The following is a 20749-nucleotide window of genomic DNA, read 5'->3' as shown; positions in this document are numbered from 1 at the left end:
TGGCTAAATGAATGTCCAAGTATGGCCCTGAAGGCCACATACTAAAAGGTAAAGAAAGCCAAACCCATCAATCTTGGTACCTAACTGACCCTCCTTCTCCTCCCCCATCACTCCTCTCCCAATCAGACTTTAGCAAGTAAGAAACAACCTTCTATTATGTTAAATTCCTGAGATTTGGGGGTTGTCTTTTACAACAGCGAATGTGATTATAACGATTATAATAAAGAGAAACCATGCCTGGCATGTAATAAGCACTACATAACTGTAGCTATTATTAGAATACCCATTTTACTGATAGGAAAGCTTGCAAGTTATGGGTGTGACTGACTTCGAAGTCAGACCTCTCGGTAGACGATAATCAGACCAATTTTACAGGTGATTTTGGTGCCTGGCTCAAGGTCATTAATCATGATAGACCCAGAATTGGAGGCCTTCCTCCTATTCAAAAGCCATCAGCATGAGGCTCCTGACACCAGGTCTCCGGGTTGATCCCTCCTCATTTTATTTTGCTGTTATTTTTATTTTCTGTTCCATGAAACACCCTACTTGCAAATGCCCCAGCACTGAACTGGCAAGTCTGCATAGGAAACCAAATAACCCTCCACTGACCCAAATTCCAAGTTTTCATTTACATTCAGCTAGTTAATTAAAAACGTGCTCTGTGAGCACAGACGCTGCCGTGGCTGACTCTGGAGATAGTTTTGCTATTCTTTGGGAGAAGCTAGGTTTCTTCTGTGACATTTTTGTCCAGCACAGCAACACTGCACCATGGAACAGCATGACCAGATAGGGGACAGGAAAACTGCTGAGTAAGCCATTCGGTGCACAACAGAATCTAAGGGGGCAACGGCGAAGAAAAAGACCTGAAAACCATCCTACCCACCAAGCCAGGGTTGCCGGGGCTGGGGCCCATGTTAATTAATGTTTATAAAGTGATTTGGGATTCTTGAATGAAAGAGACTATTCAAAATCAGCAGCCTGAATAATCAGTTTTTTAAGGAAGCCATTATTGCTAAGTGCCTACTATGTGACAGGTGTTTTCACATACTTGATCTGATTTAATCCTTTAATCACTGTATGTGGTAGATTTGGATTTTCTTCCCTTTTTTTTAATGCCTTTTTTGTTTGTTTTGGTAATCCTCACTGTGCAGATGAGAAAACCAAATTCAGCAAAATTAAGTCATTTGCTGGAAACAGCAGAGCTGATATAGGAGGCTAAGTCTTTCCCAGTATAAAGTCCTTATCCCTTTCATCACACCACACTGCCTCTTCCAGTCTTCCCTTCAAGCTCTCTCTGCATGACAACAAAATTTCAGCCAAGGATGTCTATCTTTTTTTTCTTAATGTCTTTGTTGTTTGTTTGTTTTTACTAAAGTACATTTTAAAATATAGTGAAACACACATTCTTAAGTTTACAGTGCAATGCCATTTCAACAAATGCATATACCTCTGAATTGTATTACCTGGAAAGTTCCCTAGCACTTCACTAAGCATGCCTTTTTAAAAATAATACAGCTTATTTAAAAATAAGGGGTGCCTAGGTGGTTCAGTTGGTTAAGCAGCAGACTTTGGCTCAGGTCATAATCTCACCATTTGTGGGTTCGAGACTCGCATCGGGTTCTGTGCTGACAGCTCAGAGCCTGGAGCCTGCTTCGGATTCTGTGTCTTCCTCTCTCTCTGCCCCTCCCCTGCTCACGCTCTCGCTCTCTCAAAATAATAAACAAACATTAAAAAAATAAAAAATACAGCAAATAAAATAAGCTACTTTCTTTTGACCAAAACAATCTTTTTGTGACCTTGGCAGTGGGGGCTGAGCCCATGGAGCCAATCCGTGAGATGGGTGCAATGAATTATTTGACTTTGGGAATTTTGGGAAGGGGGATCCAAGTAAAATCCTGTACCTTGCTGGCTCTGTCCACACCAGAGAGGAGTTCATTTGGATGAGATAAAGATGTGTGATACCACTGTGCCTGGATTATCACAACTACCATGACCATTTTGGCCCCTACCATGTGTCAGGCACCAGAGTGTAATGCCTTTATACACGTAATCTCATTTAATCCTAATAATTACCTCTATTTTACAGCTGAAGAAAATGGGGCTCAGAGAGGTTAGGTAACATGCCTAAGAACACACGGCTAGAACAGGACAGCCTTGAAATTCAAATCCAGGAAGTCTGACTTCAGAGGCCTTTAGAGAGTTGATTATAGATGCTGATGGGTAAATTTTAAATCCCAAAGATTTAATGGGCCTCTTACATTCATTCAACAAATAGTACTCAGCATCTGCTATATGCTAGGTGTTAACAGACATCTAATAAGCTCCAGCTGTGTACCAGGTGCTCCCTTAGACTTTGGTAGAGATTATAAAAATGTAATAATCTAGTACGGCCCAGTTCAGTTTGAAAGAAACAACAAGAGTAATGTGTTGGGACAGAAAGACTGTCAGGCTGTAATGGGTCTCTGTTCAACTGGGTTGGATGGCCTAAGAGCAAAACATTAGGTTCCTTGTGCCTCAGTTCCTCCTCTGTATAATGGGGATAACAGCAGTAGCTTTTCAAGGGAATGTTGAAGATCAAATGGGTCATCTGAATAGCGCTGGATACATGTTGGCCGTTACTACCTGTGTACTGCATATTTGCGCAGTCCTTAAATTTACTAACAGCTCAATAAACATTGACGAATAAATGAATTCACAAATGAAATAAGCGATGCTGCGGAGTTAAAGGGGGAAAAAATCGATCATGTGAGGACTGGGCTCCTTAATAAGGCCGGCAGAGCAGAAAGACTGCCATGCAAAACCGTTTAATAGGTTTGATGTTTAATGTATGTTTCAGATACCTAAGAAATTAATTGCTCATTCCTTTCTCTTCTGCATAAATGACCTGCCATTTTAAACAAGCTCAAAAAAAAGAGATAGATCACAGTGAAATTACAGTATATCTCATACTAAGAAATGGCTGAAGGGGCCCCGACACCCAGGAGTTAAACTCTGTGGTGTGGTAAACGCTAGGATGGCTGCAAACCCCAATCACCACACACTCACCCTGCCCAAAACCAACTCTGTGGTCTTCTCCTTCCTTAAATTATACTCACTCCGAAAAGGATAAACACAAACACTGTCTTTAAAAGATGTTAAAGATCATAAAAGTAAAACCAATTTGAAAAAAATTTAGAGGTTACTAATACAGACAGAGCTACAGGACGCCCTTACTTTACAGATGAAGAAACTTGAGGCCCAAGAAAGAGAGTCAGCTAAAGTCTTAACTTCAAGAGAATGGCAAAGACGCGGGTGGAGCAGGTTGCCCAGATTCCCAGATCCCAAGACTGGCGCCCCCTAAGGGGAATGCTCCTTACTCGGAAGGAAACACTGTGAGAGATTACTAAAAGGAAGGTCCAGTCCCAGCAGGGGGCTAAAGGTTTGGTGGGCCAGTAAGAATTAAGGATGATTGTAATGGGAGAGGTACGATCAGGGGAGGTGGGCGCACCTGGTGGGAGGAAAATTAAGCCCTCTGTGCTTTTTTTGGGGGGGGGGGGGGGAGGGGAGGGTTCCATACACAGAGCAGTCCAGTCCACAGGTCCCGGGGTTTTCAGGTGAATCCTCCCCCTTCTGAAGAAGCTTATACAAAGACCAATCAATAATACCTTCTGCTGCAGGTTTCCGCCTCGGTCAGGATTTCATGTGTGTTTGGGGGGGAGGTAAGGGGGAGCCTCTGCGCCCTCGGCTGGCAGCAGAGTGGGAAGGGCTCTGGCCAGGAGATCCTCGAGAGTCTCCAGATCAACGCGGAAGTCGCGATCCCGCCCCTCCCCCACCCCCACGCCCACTTTGCTCCTTCCTTCTCCTCCCCCAACGATGATCAAAACCAGGTGAAAGGACCGAGAGCTGGAGGGCCAGTTTCCAAAGGGCTTTTGCTGGAGCCCCGCGCGCCTGCCCTCTCCTGCGCACACTCACAGACACATTTAACATACACACGCACACACTCACAAGCACACACTTGGCACCCCCAGAGGCCGGGCCGCGCCCGCCGCATCTTTCCTTCAGCCCCCGGGAAACCGACAGGCAGCAACATGAATGAAATCTACCCAGAAAGACTGCATTTCAGCTCCAACCACGCAATCTCCGGCCAAACCACCGAATATGTAGCAAAGTTTTATTTCGCTTTTAGAGTCTCCAGTTACGCTTCTACCATTTCCTGTGGAAAACTGAAGCTTTGAAGTGTCTAGCTCTGGCTTTCGCAGACAGGCAGGACCGCCAGCTCGAGCTCTCGAAAACAAGAGCCCCCGGCCCCACCCCCTCCACTGCCAGAACTGCAGGTTCAAACCCACCCAGCTCCCGCCTCCAAAACGGGGGTTGTGGGAGGGGATGACAGAACCTGCTGGAAACGACGCCCTAAACTGACAGCCCCCTCCAGAACCCCGCCCCACTCCCATCCTGCCCGGGTCTCGAGTGGCGCTCCTTAAGGCAAGTGGTGACAGCTGCAGCTCCCTGCCACGGGGAACGGAGAGAGGCAGGAGCTGGAAGGTCGGATATTGAGGAAGGGGGTGTCCATCGAGCAGCACCCACCAGCTGTGCGCTCTAGCCTCCAAAAACTGCCCCGGGAAAACTTGGGACCTAGAAGTCTTCCCGCTCGACCCTCTCACTACACACACCTCTCCCCCACAGTTTCTAGGCCAAGCGATCTCTCCACTGTTGTGCCTTGACGGCCGCGGGGCCTCTCCTACACCCGCGCCCAGATAGGGTCCCGGAGGGCGCAGGGAAGTATGAGAACTGGGCGGCAGTAGGAGGAATGCACCTCTTCCGTAATTCCAAGCAGCCAAAGTCCTGCGCCCGAGAATTTGGCATCTTCAAGGTCAAAAACAAAACAAAACAAAACAAAGCACAGGGCTATGGCAGAAATACGTACTAGGGGCAAATGATCAAACCTGTGCCCCCACATGGTGATGGGTTCTTCCCACAGTCAGCAGGCGGCAGCCGCCGCCCCGCCCTGCAGTAGGGGCAGAACTGTGCGCTCCGGGACTTCGGAACCTTAGGAGCCGCGCGCGTAAAGTACGCGGATTCCTAGCGCGGGGGTGAACAGACGTGTTTCGGGCCGCCTCCAGCTCTGCGGTCATCTCAGAGGCCTGGGACAGCAGTGGGTGGCCAGAACGACGCGGGGGGGAGGGTGCGAGGCAAACTTGCAACCAGAGTTGGAGGGGTTGGGTGGGAGGAGGCGGCACCCGCGCGGCCACTTACCGCTGGCATTCTTCCCGCAGATGAGGTGCTGGTAGGGCTGCAGGAGCCCCCAGATCTCGGAGTCGTTGTTGACTGTGTGCTCCAGCGTTTCCACGGTGAACCTGGGCGCCTCGTGGAGTGCGTGGTGGTGGTGATGGTGGTGGTTGGCGGCTGCTGCCGGTGGGGCTGCGGCGGCAGCAGCGGCGGCCGGCGGGGCGCAACAGCTGCTGCCCCCGCTGGCGCTGCTGGCTGCGCTGCAGGCGCCGCCGCTCGCCGCTCCCCCTCCCGGCGCCTCCCGCTCCTTATCCGCCGCGGGGGCCGTGCCGGGGCCCGAGCTCGGGCCTGGGCCAGAGCTGGAGCCCGGGCCAGGGCCGCTGCAGCTCCGGGGCAGTCCGGAGGCCACGACCCTCGAGTAGATGTCCCGGAAGAGGCTCTCCATGCAGGCTGTCAGGTAGATGGCGGCGTGTTCGTGGATGCGCAGCGCCACGCGGCTGTCCACCATCCAGCGGTACACGCGGCCCACAGAGAAGGTGAGGCCGCATCGCGCAGACTTGCCGCGGCCCAGGCGATCGCCGCCGGCACTGCTCATGTTGTAGAGGGACAGCGCGGCCAGCGCGGCCGCCGTGCAGTGCGCCGCCAGGCCCCAGGACAGCACGATCTCCATGGCGCTCTGGATCTCGTACTTGGTGCACTTAGCGAAGCGCAGGCTCAGGCGCTGCGCCTCTTTGGCGATGCGTACCAGCGCCCGGCTCACCAGCGTCGACAGCTTGGCCAGCGCGTCTTTGGGCAGGCCGCCGGGGGCCGCCGGGCCTGCCCGGGGATCCCGCGAGCGCAGCAGCAGCGCCTCCAGCTCCTGGAGGGTCCAGGGGACCTCGTCGAGGTCCGGCAGCAGCCGCGAACAGTGCTGGCCGGCGCAGTCCAGCCCCTCGGAGTCTTCCACCAGGGCAGTGTTGACGGTGTCAAAGCTGTTGTGCCGGCTGTGCATGGAGTCAGCTAGAGGCGGCCAGCAGCTCCCGCCATACGGAGACGCCGGGTGCGAGTCGGAACAGCACAGGGACAAGTTGGAGGAGCGCACCGAGTCCGCCGCGCCACCATAACCCGAGTCCAGCGTCAGATCCTCCAGGGTCCGCACCACAGGCTTCTTACCTCTCCTGGCCATCGCTGCGCCACTTCATGCTGCGGCCGCCAGGGAAGGAGCAGCGAGAGCAGCGGGAGCCGGCGCGCGGGGAGAGCCGAGTCCGCGCTGCTTCGGTTCACTTTTCCACCAGCCGCTACTACCAAGTGTTACTACTTTCGGCTGCTTCCCCGGGCCGCCGCCGCCGCCGCTGGTAGACACCGGGCAGACCCCGAAGTCATCTTCCAGAGCCCGGGCGGGAGCTGGGGCGCACTGGGGAGCGAGCGAGGCCGGGAGGAAAGCTCACGCCGGGACTCGCCCCTTTCTTAGAAAATAAAATAAAAAGTGTCTGACCCGCTCCTCCCTGGGCCCTGCTGAGCGCAGAAGCCGCCGGACGCCGACCTCAGTGTTCGTAGGACGGAAATGGACTCAGATGCCGCCGCAGCAGCAGCTCTGCCGGCAGCTGGCTCCGGGGTCCAGGCTCCCGGTTCCCGGCTCCCGGCTTCGGGCTCCCGGCCCGAGGTTCGCTAGAGCGCCAGCCCGCCCTGCACTGAAGCGCAGCAGTTACCGCCGCGGCTGCAAACCCTGCCGAACCCCGCAACACCCTGGCAGCCAGCAGGGCGGGCGTATGTAAAGCAGGGCCGACGGAGAGCCAATGGGATTAGAGGATGCTAATTATCTCGCTTTTTTTTTTTTTAAATTCCTCCTCTCCACGTAGCCCCGCCCCTCACACACGCCCCCGGCGGTGACCAAGGCTGCAGGAAGTGGGGGGCAGCGGCACGGCAATTACGGGGGGTCTGTGGGAACGAACATCCGCGGATACTGTCCCTCTGCTGCTGTCCCTGCCCCTCAGTCTCCTGGCTTTGGTACCAGGACGGGAGGGTGGTAGGTTGGGCAGGTGACCCCCACCCACCGAGGTGTGCTACCCGCCAGTGGTTCACAAAGTGTCTGCCTGGGGTCACTTCCTGCCCCTGAGTTTCGGATTTCACTTTGTTTTTTTCTTTCATACGCAAAGCCTGTTTTTTCTTCCTCTACCCTTCCCCCATCTTTGGGTCCCCATACCAATTAATGCGGCCCTCTTTCAGCCCTAGTTCGCCTCAACGTGGAGGGAAGGTTAGAAACCAGGCCAGCTAGCTGAGAGGCCAGGGCGATGGATACCACTAGAAGGCTGAATCTCAGGACCTGAGCCACCTGCCACCAGGGCACATGAACTAGGTTCTTTTCAATAGCCAGAAGGACGACCCTGCACCCATCCTTCAAAGGCCCGGGTGGTGGTGGGCTGGAGGGAAGGCTCCAGTCCCACTTTGCCATCATGGTGCATGTAGTTCCAGACAGCTCAGCCTTAAAAGGGTAAATTTGCACGGATGAGAGGTTTGTTTTTTGACTAAAGAAAGATATCACATGTATGCATGACTTAGCTGCAGTTGTATCAAATGTCATGGGCTTGTTTATTTGTCTCCACCCACCAGGGCAGAATTGATACCCTTCCCATCAGGGGATTCCCAGCTCCCACACAATGTCTCTGCCTGAGGTTCGGGACCCTCTTCCTTCAGCTTAGAAGTCCCCTCCTACAGAAAGGTAGCCCAGATCCCCCAGTACCCACCTGGGGACTTCACCTGCCTACCACCATTCTGAAGCTGTTGATTTCTGGGCCCTTTTTAACACTAGGTCGTTACAATATGATAATGTTTCTAGATTGCACACTGGCCAAGGGGTTCACTGTGCATAGGCCTGTCACAAAATAGTCACTCAGTAAATGTGTGCTGTAAATGGGTGGATAAAGGAAGAAAGGACATGCGTTCGAACTGTTGGTTCAAATGGACTTTCCCAGATAACCCCATAGATCGTCTGATGTTTCTCCTATCGATCATCCCCAATCCACTCATCCCTTCACCCCCAACAAACCACTACCCTCTGTAGCTACATGAGTACATGAGTACATATACTCATCACTTTTCACTTTGACTATTATAATATTCTACCGCCTGTTCTTCTCTGCTGCCTCTTCTCCAAACCATCCAGTCCAGGATCTTCCAAAAGCCCATTTCTGACCTTGTCATTCCTTTCTTGAAAAAAAAAAAAATTCAAAGGCTCCCCATTGCCTTCCAGATAAATAAAGTTGGTACCAATTAGCTGGCCTTCAGGGATCTCTCCACTCTGTTTCCAGACTCTCTTTCCATAAAATTCCAAACCTTCTATAAAGGATTGTGATGATTTTATGTGTCTGTCAACCTGAGCGGGCTACAGGTGCCCAGTTTAAACATTGTTTCTGGGTACGTCTCTGAGGGTCTTTCCAGATGAGATCAGAATTTGAATCTGTGGACTCAGTAAAGTAGATTGCTCTCCCCAATGTGGTTGAGCATCGTCCAATCCAAATAGAAGAAAAGGTAGAGGAAAGAGGAATTCACTACTTTTCCCCCCACCTCCTTGATTGAGCTGGGACGTACATTCTTCGGCCCTCAGACAGGGATTTACACCATCGGCTCCCCCTGGTTCTCAGGTCTTTGAACTTGGACTGAACACCACCAGCTTTCCTGGGTCTCTAGCTCAGAAATGTCAGGCTGTGGGACTTCTTAGCCTCTATAATTTACATGACTCAATTCCCCATAATAAATCTCTCTATTTTTTTCTCTGTTTTTTCAAAGAAGCAGAACACCAATAGGAGATATATATACATACATATATACATATATATGTATATATATATGTATATATATATGTCTGATTCTCTGGAAAACCAACTAACACATGGATACATAGTCTTTAATGAGCTGAACCCTGCCCCCTGCCTTTTTCTCCAGATTCTGTATCATCAGGCTAACTTCCTAAGCATATATTCACACTCACGTAGACACACAGATACACTCACACATATACACAGAGACATGCAAAGATACAGACACACTCACACACATAATCTCTATGCTCAGCCATACTAAAATCACTTGCTGGTTTTCCAAATTACCGTGTTATCCCTTGCGTCCCGTATGTTTCTGCAGATGCTGTTCCCTTCCTTTGCTCAGGACACTTGGCTCCCTGTTCTCCAGCTAGCAAACTTCTCATCCTCTAAGATCCAGCTGCAAGATTGCCATCACTGTGAATATTTCCCCATGCTGCCTGCTCTCCACCCTGTCCAGACCTGGGAAAGCATATCCATCTTTGTTGCTTGGGATTTGTTCTCAGGTCCTTTTTTCTTCCCCTCTGCATGTTTCCCTGGTGATCTCACCCACTCATATGCCTTCAGTTAGCACCTATGTGCTGATCATGCTTGAGTGAGACCCACCCAGTGGTGCAGGTTGCAAAAAGACCAGGGAAAGCTTTATGCTTTATAGGGGGAAAGAGAAGCTGAAAGAATGAGCTTAGCACTAATTTATTTTCTTCTGTAGCACCAGGTCAACTTGGGTTCCAGTGCTGCCTCTGCCAATTTCCCCACCACGTACCCAGTGTTCACTCATTTAATCTCTTTTGTCCTCCCTCTCCTTGCCTTTGAAATACACAAAGTCATCACATCCAGCTTTATAGGGTTGCTGGGGGTTAAGTAAGATTTTTTCCATATAAGAAATTAACACAGTATCCCACATGTGACAATAACCCTGTAAATGTCTCCTGTTATCTTCCACATTTTCTGATCCTCTGCAATAAACACCTGTGTCTTATAAAGTCAGAGGGGAGAATGACAACTGTTACATATAAAATCCAACTTCTTCCAGGATGGGCTGAAATACTGCCTCCTGTAGAAGGTTTTCCCGTATCTCAACAAACGTGCTCGTCTCTCTTATGCTGTAGATGTTGCGCACAATGCCTCCTCTCACCTTCCAGGGGCACACTCCTCAAAAGCCAGGATCTGGCCTCTAATACAGTGCCAGCACTAATGGGCGTATTCCTTAGTATTATGGATAAATCAAAGCATATGTCCGTTTTGTACACTAAAATAAATCCTTAATGATAATGTTAAACATCTGTGCGTGAATGACCTCTAGACAGTGAGAATAGTGAATGCATCAACCAAGTGTTAAATATTAGCTCCATATATTAGAAAATTCACTGTCTGCAAAAATGTATAAGGAAGAAAATTTAAATAATCCAAAATTCCACCTTACATAGGTCATCCACATTAACAACTTCTTGCATTTCCTTTCTAGTCTAATTTTTTCCCATCTTTCTTCTTCTAAGCATATGTATTTCAATAGAGTTGGAATTTTCTGTAAATTATTTTGCATTTTGATTTTTTTTTTCCTGAAAAAATTTCCTTAGAGCACCTGGGTGGCTCAGTCAGTTGAGCGTCCGCCTCTTGATTTCAGCTCAGGTCATGATCTCCTGGTTCATGAATTCGAGCCCCACATCGGGCTCTGTGCTGGCAGTGCAGAGCCTGCTTGGGATTCTCTGTGTCCTCTCTCTCTGCCTCAACCCCGGTCATGCACACTGTTTTGCGCTCTCTCTCTCTCTCTCTCTCAAAAATAAATAAACTTTAAAAAAAGCTCCTCAAACTTTATAGTATAATCATTTCCACATGCTATTAGATACTTATCCAAAACATCCTTTTTTGTGTGGCTACAAAATATTCCAACACATGTTTGTATCTTAATTGGTGTATTGATTCCTCTCTTGGTTGTTTCTAACTAGTATAAGTAATACTCTGATGGACTTCTTTGCATAGAAACAACTCTCTTCTTTGAAACCAGAAGTCTTACATATGTTATCCTCTAAGAAATGCCAATAGACAGTAAACATATACTGAAGATTAAAGAATAAACAAAAAAAGCCCCCCAAAATTAAATTACCGGGATTATTTTGCCTATCAGATTAAAAAAGATTTATCAATTCAGTCATGATGAATGTGTGTCACGGTGGGGCATAAACTGGGGCAATCTTTTGGGAAGGCAGTTTGCCAATATATATCAAAATGTCAATGTGAATTCCTTGTGATTTCCCAGAAATCGTATCTTCTGATGTTACCCAAAGTGATTCTTGTGAATTTTTCAGAAGGATACAGGATGCTCTTGGTAATTTTTTTTTCACATAGGACTTTGGGAAACAATCTAAATGTCCTTCAATTGGATCTGATGAAATGAATTATAGTAATTCATACATGGGAACACTAAACACTTGCAAAGAATAATGGTGGTGGTGTTTATTTCCACGCTGCATTGGAGTGAAGAAGTTTTTGAAAATGGGTTTTGGAATTGCATATATAATATGATCCCATTTGTGTAAAATGCTTTGCGTAGAGCTAAATATGTATATAAGTATGTAAATTTGCCTAAAAAGATGGAGATAATAGCTATAACTAGTTTGGTGGATTTCTGGTGTTTTTTTTTTTTTTAAGGAGTTTTATTTACTCTAGTTCTGTCCATTTTTTCCTTCTTTTTCTTTTTCCCCCCATGATTTTTAACTTTCTTCTTTGTACTTCTGAACTTTTTATGACAAAGACATATCATTTATACCAGAGCCAGAAAGCTATTTCCAAAAGAAAATTAAAGTATTTTCTGCTACTGTTCTGAAGCCTACCTGTTAATCAATGTAGTAATATAATCCTTTGTCCTTCGGCACTCTAGAAGCCAAACAGCAAGCACAGCAACTGACCCAACAACCATAACGTGAACCAACCTCATTCAGCTGGATTCACACATGTTGGGTGCCTTGTCACATGCTCCCTACACATCTACTGTGCATGAGCTGCAACGCCACCTGGCTCTGCTACCTTCTAGCAAATCCCTCTGCCTCTCCGTGCCTCGGTTTTTCATCTTTATTTTATTTTTAAAAATTTTTTTTATTTTTAACGTTTATTTATTTTTGAGACAGAGAGAGACAGAGCATGAACAGGGGAGGGTCAGAGAGAGAGGGAGACACAGAATCCGAAACAGGCTCCAGGCTCCGAGCTGTCAGCACAGAGCCGGCCGCGGGGCTCGAACTCACGGACCGTGAGATCATGACCTGAGCCTGAAGTCGGACGCTTAACCGACAGAGCCACCCAGGCGCCCCTCGGTTTTCCATCTTTAATTGGGGATAATAATAGCACATGCCTCAATGGTGGTCTGTGATGATTGAATGGGATCGTTAGAGCAGCGTCTGGCCCCCCAAACGATACAGTTGTTATTTTCCACCTGAAAGCCTCCACCTCCTAGACTGATTATCTGATGGGGGTCTCCAGGTAGTAACTCTAGGGAAAATGGGCAGACCCTTTCTTACCAGCGGCGTGTCGCTGTACCAAAGTCCTCTGCTCAAATGTAAGCTCTGCAAGGAAAGGATCGCTGCTATATGCCCAGCACTTACTTGGCACTCAATACATGGTTGTTGAATGAATGATGAATGGGTGTGTGAAAACTGCACCGTAATCCAAACAAAGTACCAGGAAGAGAGCTCCTTCCCCTTCCTTGTGTGTCTTCTTTCAGATTTCCACACAAGGATGCTAATGAAGATTATCGTTGGGATCCAAGGCCAAGATCAATCAAATCTTTCTTGACTGATTGCTGTATCCCTCCTCCTGCAATTCTAAAAATGGAGAGGTACAGCCCTTGTCCATTAGAACTTCTGCTCCAGGTGGGGGATCCAGCCAGGAAACAGACACCACTCTACTGTGTTTCCATCTGAGGGGATCTAATACAAAGAATCAGTTACAGAGGAAATGGGACAGCTGAGTAGCTAAACAGGACAGGAAGGAGACAACCGGGAAAGTAGCATCAGCAAGAAGGTGCTCTCCAACCCTGGAGGGAATGGGAGATAGTGTTACCAGAACTCAGAAACCAAGCCTTGGACAGGCTCTAGAACCACAATGGAGGCAAAGCAGGAGAGGTTGCTGCATGTTGGGAGGGGCTACCTGGCAGGGTTTGGGCGCATGAATGAGACACAGCTGCTGCCGGGAACACAACCTGAGGCGGACAGATAAGGATTAAAAAACTCTGGGCTCCAAATGTCCATCGATGGATGAATGGATAAAGAAGATGTGGTATGTATATATATATATATATATATATATATATATATATATATATATATATATATAAAATGGAGTATTACTCGGCAATCAAAAAGAATGAAATCTTGCCATTTGCAACTACGTGGATGGAACTGGAGGGTCTTATGCTAAACAAAATTAGTCCATCAGAGAAAGACAAATATCATATGGCTTCACTCACATGAAGACTTTAAGACACCAAACAGATGAACATAAGGGAAGGAAAACAAAAATAATCCAAAAACAGGGACAGGGACAAAACGTAAGAGACTCTTAAATATAGAGAACAAACAGAGGGTTGCTGTGGAGGAGTTGAGGGAGGGGGATGGGGGTAAGAGGCATTAAGGAATCTACTCCTGAAATCATTGTTGCACTATATGCTAACCAACTTGGATGTAAATTTTAAAAATAAATAAATAAATAAACTATTTAAAAACAAAAACAAAAACCAAAAAACTCTGGGCTTTTCATGAACCCTCATCCCCCATCTTCTGCCAGTACCAAACCCACCAAGAAGCTGGAGGGTGAGGGAATTCTGGGAAAGGTAGTTCCTGAGATACAAAGTAGACAAAGCCAATCAGAAGGGCAGGGGTAGATATGAGTACAAACAAGCAAAGGACCAGTTCAGTCAGATAAAAATATATTTCAAGACACGTATCTATTATGGAGTGTCCCAACATAATGCTACCGACATTCAGAAGTGGAAGCTTTAATTCTGTCCCCTCTTCATTCCCACTGTCCTTACCCCGGTAAAATCATTTGTCCCCTCCTGTTAGGACCATCCAGGAGCCCCGCACTTGGTCTCCCTGGTGCCACTCTCATTTTCCCATCCACTCACTTCTGTTCTGCTGCCTGGGATATTTTTCTGAAACAATTCCATTGCCATCAGAAAGGAGTAGTGTTGGATTCTGTCCAATCTAATCTCATTCACTTTGATCGACGCGCATAACCTACCTACACACTCTCTACAAACTAATTATACTTTCTTAAATTCACTATGTGTCTTCCTCATTCGTGCTATTCTCTCTGTATTAAATGTTCCCCCCCTTTTTTTTTTTTCCTATTGGTCTCCTATGCATCCTTCAAAGCCCATCTCAAATGTTACCACTTGGTAAGAACTACCACACTCATCCTGTCTTGCCCTGTAGAACTAGTCTTTCTCTTTGCTCTGCTTCTTTAACATTGAACATGTACTTCCATTAACCCTTATTGAAAATCATTAGCTACTGATACCATTGTCAGTAGCTGCAACAGCCTTCTGTTCTTTTCTCTGTGCAAAAGACTAGTAGTTAAGAGTGTGGACTTGAGGTCATAAAAATTCATGTTTACCAGTGGCTGGTTGTGTGGTTTTTAGGTAAGTTTTTAACTTCTGAGTTTCTGACTATTAATTTTTTCTATCAGGAAAATCATAATGCCTCATAACTTTATAGGGTTTTAGCTACATGAAACAATGCATTTAAATACTTGGCACAATGTCTGGCACATAGAAAGGCTCCGTCCAATAAGTATTTATCCGGGGTTATATAACAGCTACTGCTATAGTAATATTACTATTATTATTATTATTACATTGTATATATTGCCTTGTAAGCTCCTTTTTCACTAAAACATATTACTTTTCCCTGTCCTTAAGTGTTTTTTACATTTTCCCAACTTTTTTTTTTTGTTTGTTTGTTTATTTATTTTTGGGACAGAGAGAGACAGAGCATGAACGGGGGAGGGGCAGAGAGAGAGGGAGACACAGAATCAGAAACAGGCTCCAGGCTCTGAGCCATCAGCCCAGAGCCTGACGCGGGGCTCGAACTCACGGACCGCAAGATCGTGACCTGGCTGAAGTCGGACGCTTAACCGACTGCGCCACCCAGGCGCCCCATTTTCCCAACTTGTAATTTGAAAAATTTTAATCAGAGAAGTTGATAGGCAAACACCCAATCCACCCTTCACCCAGATTCACTATTTCTAACATTTTCTTTCTCTCGCTCTTTCTCTCTGTGAAAGGTGTATGTGTGTGTGTCATATGTTGGGTTTTTTCAGAACCTTTTGAAAGTAAGCTGCAAAGATCATCACATTTCAGCATGCCTCCCACCGCATGTATATACACTACATTCTCCTACAAAGAGAACCATTATCGTACCCAAGAAATAGTACTGATATATTAACATTATCCGACATACAATTCATATTTCACTTGTCCCCCAAATATCCTTTGTATTGTTTTTTCCATTAGCTCATCTGACGCCTACAAAGAATTCTGAATGGATGTCCAATAATTTGTTCAATGAATCTATTATTTTTGGACATTTAGGTTCTTTCCAGGATTGCCTAATTGTACACAGCTCTAAAAAAAATCATTGCGGCTATTTTTAAATATATTTGACTTATTTCCTTGGGAAAACTTCCTACGGTGGAATTTGGTCCAAGGCAGTGCAACATTAGACAAGCCTGATGCATGATGCTAAGTTGCCCTCGGAGAAGATTGTACCACTTTATACCCACTAACAGTGTACAAGAGTGCATCTCCGCTCCTTTGACACCATGGCTATTATCATTTCTATATTTATCAGTTTAATAAGAGGAATAATAACTAACATTTATATGCCATTCCAAATGTGTAAGGTGCTATTCCGAGCATATGACATACATCACCTTGCTTCACCCTTGCAATCACTCTATAACCTTCTTGTTACAGATGAGCAAAGAGAGCTTCAGCAGCTTGCCCAAGGTCACACAGCTGGGGAGCAGCAGCCCACGGAGCCCTAATCCAGAGACTGTCATGATCTACCTTCCACTATTACCTCTCAAGAGAGTATCTAACACTTATTTGAATAATTTTTCATTTAGCTGAATATTTTTCACATATTTGTCTTTTATATCTTTGCTTGTAAGAATACCCTGTTTACATCATTTCCTTTTTGGAGGGGGTGGTGTGAGGTAGATCCTAAGATATTTGTCTTTTTCTTAATAATTTTTAAGAATGACTTCTAGAATAAAAATATAACTTTCTCTGTAATGCAGGTAATTCTCCATTGCTTGTCATTTTTCCTTTTAAACTTATGTAGGTATTTATATATGTGTCTACCTAGCATAACGTTTTTATTTTCTTTGTGGCTTGAATTTTCCCTTTATTTTTTAAAAAGTTTTTATTCATTTATGCACTTAAGTAATCTCTACACCCAATGTGGGGCTCGAACTCATGACCATGAGATCAAGAGTCGCTTGCCCTTCTGACTGAACCAGCCAGGCACCCTGACATTTTCCCCCTTTAAATTCATTTGTTTATTTATTTGCTTGTCTGTTTATCTATCTAGTATAAGATTTTTCTTTTCTCATAGTTACATTAGTCAGTTCTTCCATCTGAGTTTGCCAAGTGAAAAAAGTCTGCCCTATTTTCTGGCGGATAAATATTATCCTATATTTTATCTTATATCTTCACATTTTACTTTGAAACCCTCAATCTATCTCATTTCTCTGCACCTTTGCCAACACCAGCATTGCTTTAGCTCTAGACCAGACCTCAAATACCTTCCAGGGATAGAAATGGGACATTGTTTGCTGAGAGGTGGTCCCGGGACATTTACTACTTTATTAAATCTGGAAATGTCACGTGCATTCCAAGGGACAGTGCACCAAAGACAAACGAGGATTTCCATTTCAATCTTTTTCCTAAATGAGCTACCCCTCCTGCTTTCCACCCCAAATATGAAACACTTGGTCCATGTTAGACAGTTAAGAGAAAAGCCCTGTTTCCCTGGCCTTCTCTGAAGTGGGCTGTATGGGGACAGCAGTGGTAGTTGAGGGAAAAGCATGCCAAGAATTCATTTCACTTTGAAAGACCTTTTCAGGGCTTTATTTATTCCAAGAGTTCTTTAAACACTTTAAATACAGTCCAATGAAGTGTTTCAGGCACTAGTTCAATACCGATTATGTCTCCTCTTCTTGAGGACAATGCCTTGCTTCAATACACATTAGTGTTTTCAGCAAACCTTTGATTTTAACATTAGCCAATCCCATTCTTACTTTCCTTTGCTCTTTGCCCAAATATTGTGGCTGAAACCATTACTCACAAAATGAAACAATTAGTGAACTTCCAAAAATACTTCATTAGAAATACAGCAACCCCATCACCCAAGCAACAATTTGGTGTTCTCAGTGCCTTACAACACAGTAGATAATCAGTCAATGTTTGCTAAGCAAATTAGCAGAGTGTGCATGGGGTCCAGGGAAAGAATAGCTATTAAGCCTATAATGAACAAAAAGGGGCATACTCTGAAATTTTTGCAGGGGAGCTTAAGCCTCTGAAATTACAACTTTAATTCATTTACTCATTTAGCTAATAGAGAATTTTCCAATGTGTGTTCCATAAAACATTTGCCCTATAAAATGCAGAGGAAAAGGAGTTGAAAAGCTAGAGACCCATTCTCCCTCTCTTAAAGATTCATGATGAACATTTGCATATTAAAAGCTCTGTCTATTCCTACAACATAGAAACATGTTTCAATGAATTTAAACCCCATAAGGGCAGAAGTCAGTTCTGTTGTGCTCACTAATGTGTCCCAAGAGCTTCATATAATGCTATTAGATATTTATTGAATAAATGGAAGAATGTTCTAGATATCTATTGCTGATAAAGAATTACCCCAGGGGCACCTGGGTGGCTCAGTCAGTTGAGCATCCAACTCTTGATTTCAGTTCATGTCACGATCCCAGGGTTGTAGGATCAAGTCCCATGTCAGGCTTCATGCTAAGCATGGAGCCTGCTGAAGATCTCTCTCTCTCTCTCTCTCTCTCTCTCTCTCTCTCTCTCAGCTTTCTCTCTCTCTCCCTCTGCTTCTCTCCCCACTCTCTCAATCAATCAATCAATCAATCAATCAATATTTTTTTAAAAAAAGAATTACCCCAAGTCTCAGTGGTTTAAAACAACAAACACTGACTACCTCACAATTTCTATGGGTCAGGAATCCAGGTACAGTTAATGTGGGTCCTGGCTCAAGATCTCACAGGCTGCAGTCATCTCAAGCCTCATTTGGAAAGGACCCGCTTTCAAGATGACTCATGCGGCTCTTGGTGGCCTCAGGTCCTCACTAATTATTGGCTGAAGACTTCAGCTCCTTGTCACATGGGTAGCTCACAAAATGACAGCGGGTTTCCCTCTGAGCAAAAGGGCAAGAGAAGGTACCCAAGATGGAAGCCATAGTTTTTTTAATAACCTAATATCAGAATTGACATCCCATCACTTCCGTTATATTCTGTTAGATGTGAGTCAGTAAACCCAACCCATACCCAACAGTGTGATTACTGAGAGATAGGATCATAACCACTTAGCCTGTCTACCATAAAGAATGACTGGATGAACCCAGGATTATCTGTTCTTATTTGGCCTCCTAACTTTTTTTTCAAGTAATAGCTTTTAATTTAGAAAAACACTTCAGGAAACGTGTAGAACTAAGACGTATTGAGTGCTATGTCCTAGGGCATAAAAATAAATAAGGCACAATTAATTTATTAATTTATTATTTAAAAAAATAAATATATTTTGAGTACCTAGCACTGTCTCCTTGAATATCTTAGAGTTTGGGGCACCTGGGTAGCTCAGTCAGTTAAGCGGCTGACTTCGGCTCAGGTCATGATCTCACGGTCTGTGAGTTCGAGCCCCGCGTCGGGCTCTGTGCTGACAGCTCAGAGCCTGGAGCCTGTTTCAGATTCTGTGTCTCCCTCTCTCTGACCCTCCCCCGTTCATACTCTGTCTCTCTCTGTCTCAAAAATAAAAATAAATGTTAAAAAAAAAAAAAAAAAGAAGACCTTAGAGTTTAGGCCAAATCTGAGAATCACTTTTAGAGGTATCACCTTAGGAGAAGCACGCTAAATTGATTCGCAGTACAGATTATAACAAAAAAAGAAGGAGGAGCATTCTGTCATGTTTGTGGTCTTTCAACTGACCAACATGTGCCCTCCCTCATGTCCCTCCTTGCCAGAGCACTCACTGGACATGACCTAACCTTGGCTGGAGGATTGCTTCTAGCAGGATTTTGAACTTTTTTTTAAGTGTCCTCTATACCCAACATGGGGTTTGAACTCACAACTCTGAAATCGAGAGTCGCGTGCTCTACTGACTAAGCCAGCCAGGCACTCTAGGATTTTGAATTCTAAATGAGTCGCACAAAGTGCAGAGCTAGCAAGCAAGCATTCACGGTGGAAGTGGCATTGGAGCATGTGAAATCATCAAAGCTGATCATAAATATAAAAAATTCTTAATCACGGCACTTCATAGAATTGCATTTCCCAACCCTCCCCTCCCCACCCCCAACACATTGGGCATGGTCATATGTCTTGCTTTGGCCAGTGAATGTGAGGGGATGTAGCACGCTACTGCAAAAAAGCTCTAAGAGCTGATTAAGTTGGTGGGCTGCAATTATCCTTCTCTGTTCCAGATTCTGGAATCATGGAAGCACAAGGCCTCCATTGGCTTGGGCCCTTGAGTGACTCTGATGAGCAGAGTCACCCTGTCCACCACTGTAGAAATATAATAGAAATGAGAAATGAATCTTTGTCATTTAACACATTGAGATGCTGGGGCTGTTTATCACTCCAGTGTGGTACAGCAGTCGATGTTCAGCACCAATAGATCGAGTGTCCAATTGAGGTGGTGCCAGTGGTATCAGCCTAAGAAGCCATGACTTTCGCTATATTTTTTCCAACCTCTTTTTGTTCCGCCTATGCTCTAAAGCTGGGTCTTTGAGCTATCCCCTCCCAAATTCCCACCAACAAATCCCTCTCCTGCATAAATCACTCTGGGCAGGTTTCTGTTGCGTTCAGCCCCAAACCTTGCCTGATACTAATTCTGTTTCATCAAAAAGGTATCTATTGAGCCCAGTGTGGCCATCACTGTCCTAACTGTAGGCAAGCTTAAGACTGAAACTCGGTAATGAATAAGACATAGTCCTTCATCCTCAACCTCCAGGAATTTAAAATCTCGTTAAACAAATAACATGCACATGAATGAAATCCATTGAGAAATTTAAAATAAGTCACATGACACTGGAGGCACAGGGGTGAGTTCTTTGTCTAGAAACTTTCAGAGGAAACACACAAATAAAAAGAGATAAGGCACATATATTTTAATCTCTTTGTATTACCCTTCACTGGTCCAGCGGCCATACATGTTTCAATTTGAAAAATATTTTCTCAACATAAGAAATACGATTATTACAACAGCACTTGGTACACTGGAAGCAGCAAGCACGTATTTGTTGAATGACTAAATGAATGAATGTGGCCAGGAGCACATAGGCTTTAGAACCAGCAACCTAGTTTTCAAGTCTTGCCCCTACTACTTGTTAGCGGTGTAGAGCGGAACACATTCCTTAAGGCCACTAAGCCTGGACACAGAGACTTCTATAATCCTCACCACAGAATGGAGATGCTAGTATTGGTTTCCCAGGATTGTTGGCAGAATTGAATATATATGATGG

The 20749-nt window shown here is 45.4% G+C and overlaps 1 protein-coding gene across 8 annotated transcripts in view; it reads right to left on the bottom strand.

The window, feature by feature from the left end:
• BTBD11 (BTB domain containing 11) overlaps positions 1-6947 on the bottom strand; it is a 315613-nt gene extending 308666 nt beyond the window's left edge. For 2 of the 8 annotated variants that reach the window (XM_045062280.1, XM_045062275.1), the window contains exon 1: positions 5233-6945. In XM_045062280.1, coding sequence (XP_044918215.1) covers positions 5233-6370 — 1138 coding nt within the window. In that variant the 5' untranslated portion in view covers positions 6371-6945. Of the gene's footprint in view, positions 1-5232 lie in introns of all 8 variants that reach the window. The other 6 variants (XM_045062279.1, XM_045062277.1, XM_045062278.1 and 3 more) reach the window with 5 other exon arrangements.
• Positions 6948-20749: the final 13802 nt, after the last annotated feature.

Source organism: Felis catus, chromosome B4 (genome assembly GCF_018350175.1).
Source record: "Felis catus isolate Fca126 chromosome B4, F.catus_Fca126_mat1.0, whole genome shotgun sequence".
Lineage (NCBI taxonomy): Eukaryota > Metazoa > Chordata > Mammalia > Carnivora > Felidae > Felis > Felis catus.
The sequence above is the reverse complement of the archived record's forward strand: the minus strand, read 5'-3'. Positions and strand labels throughout refer to the sequence as shown.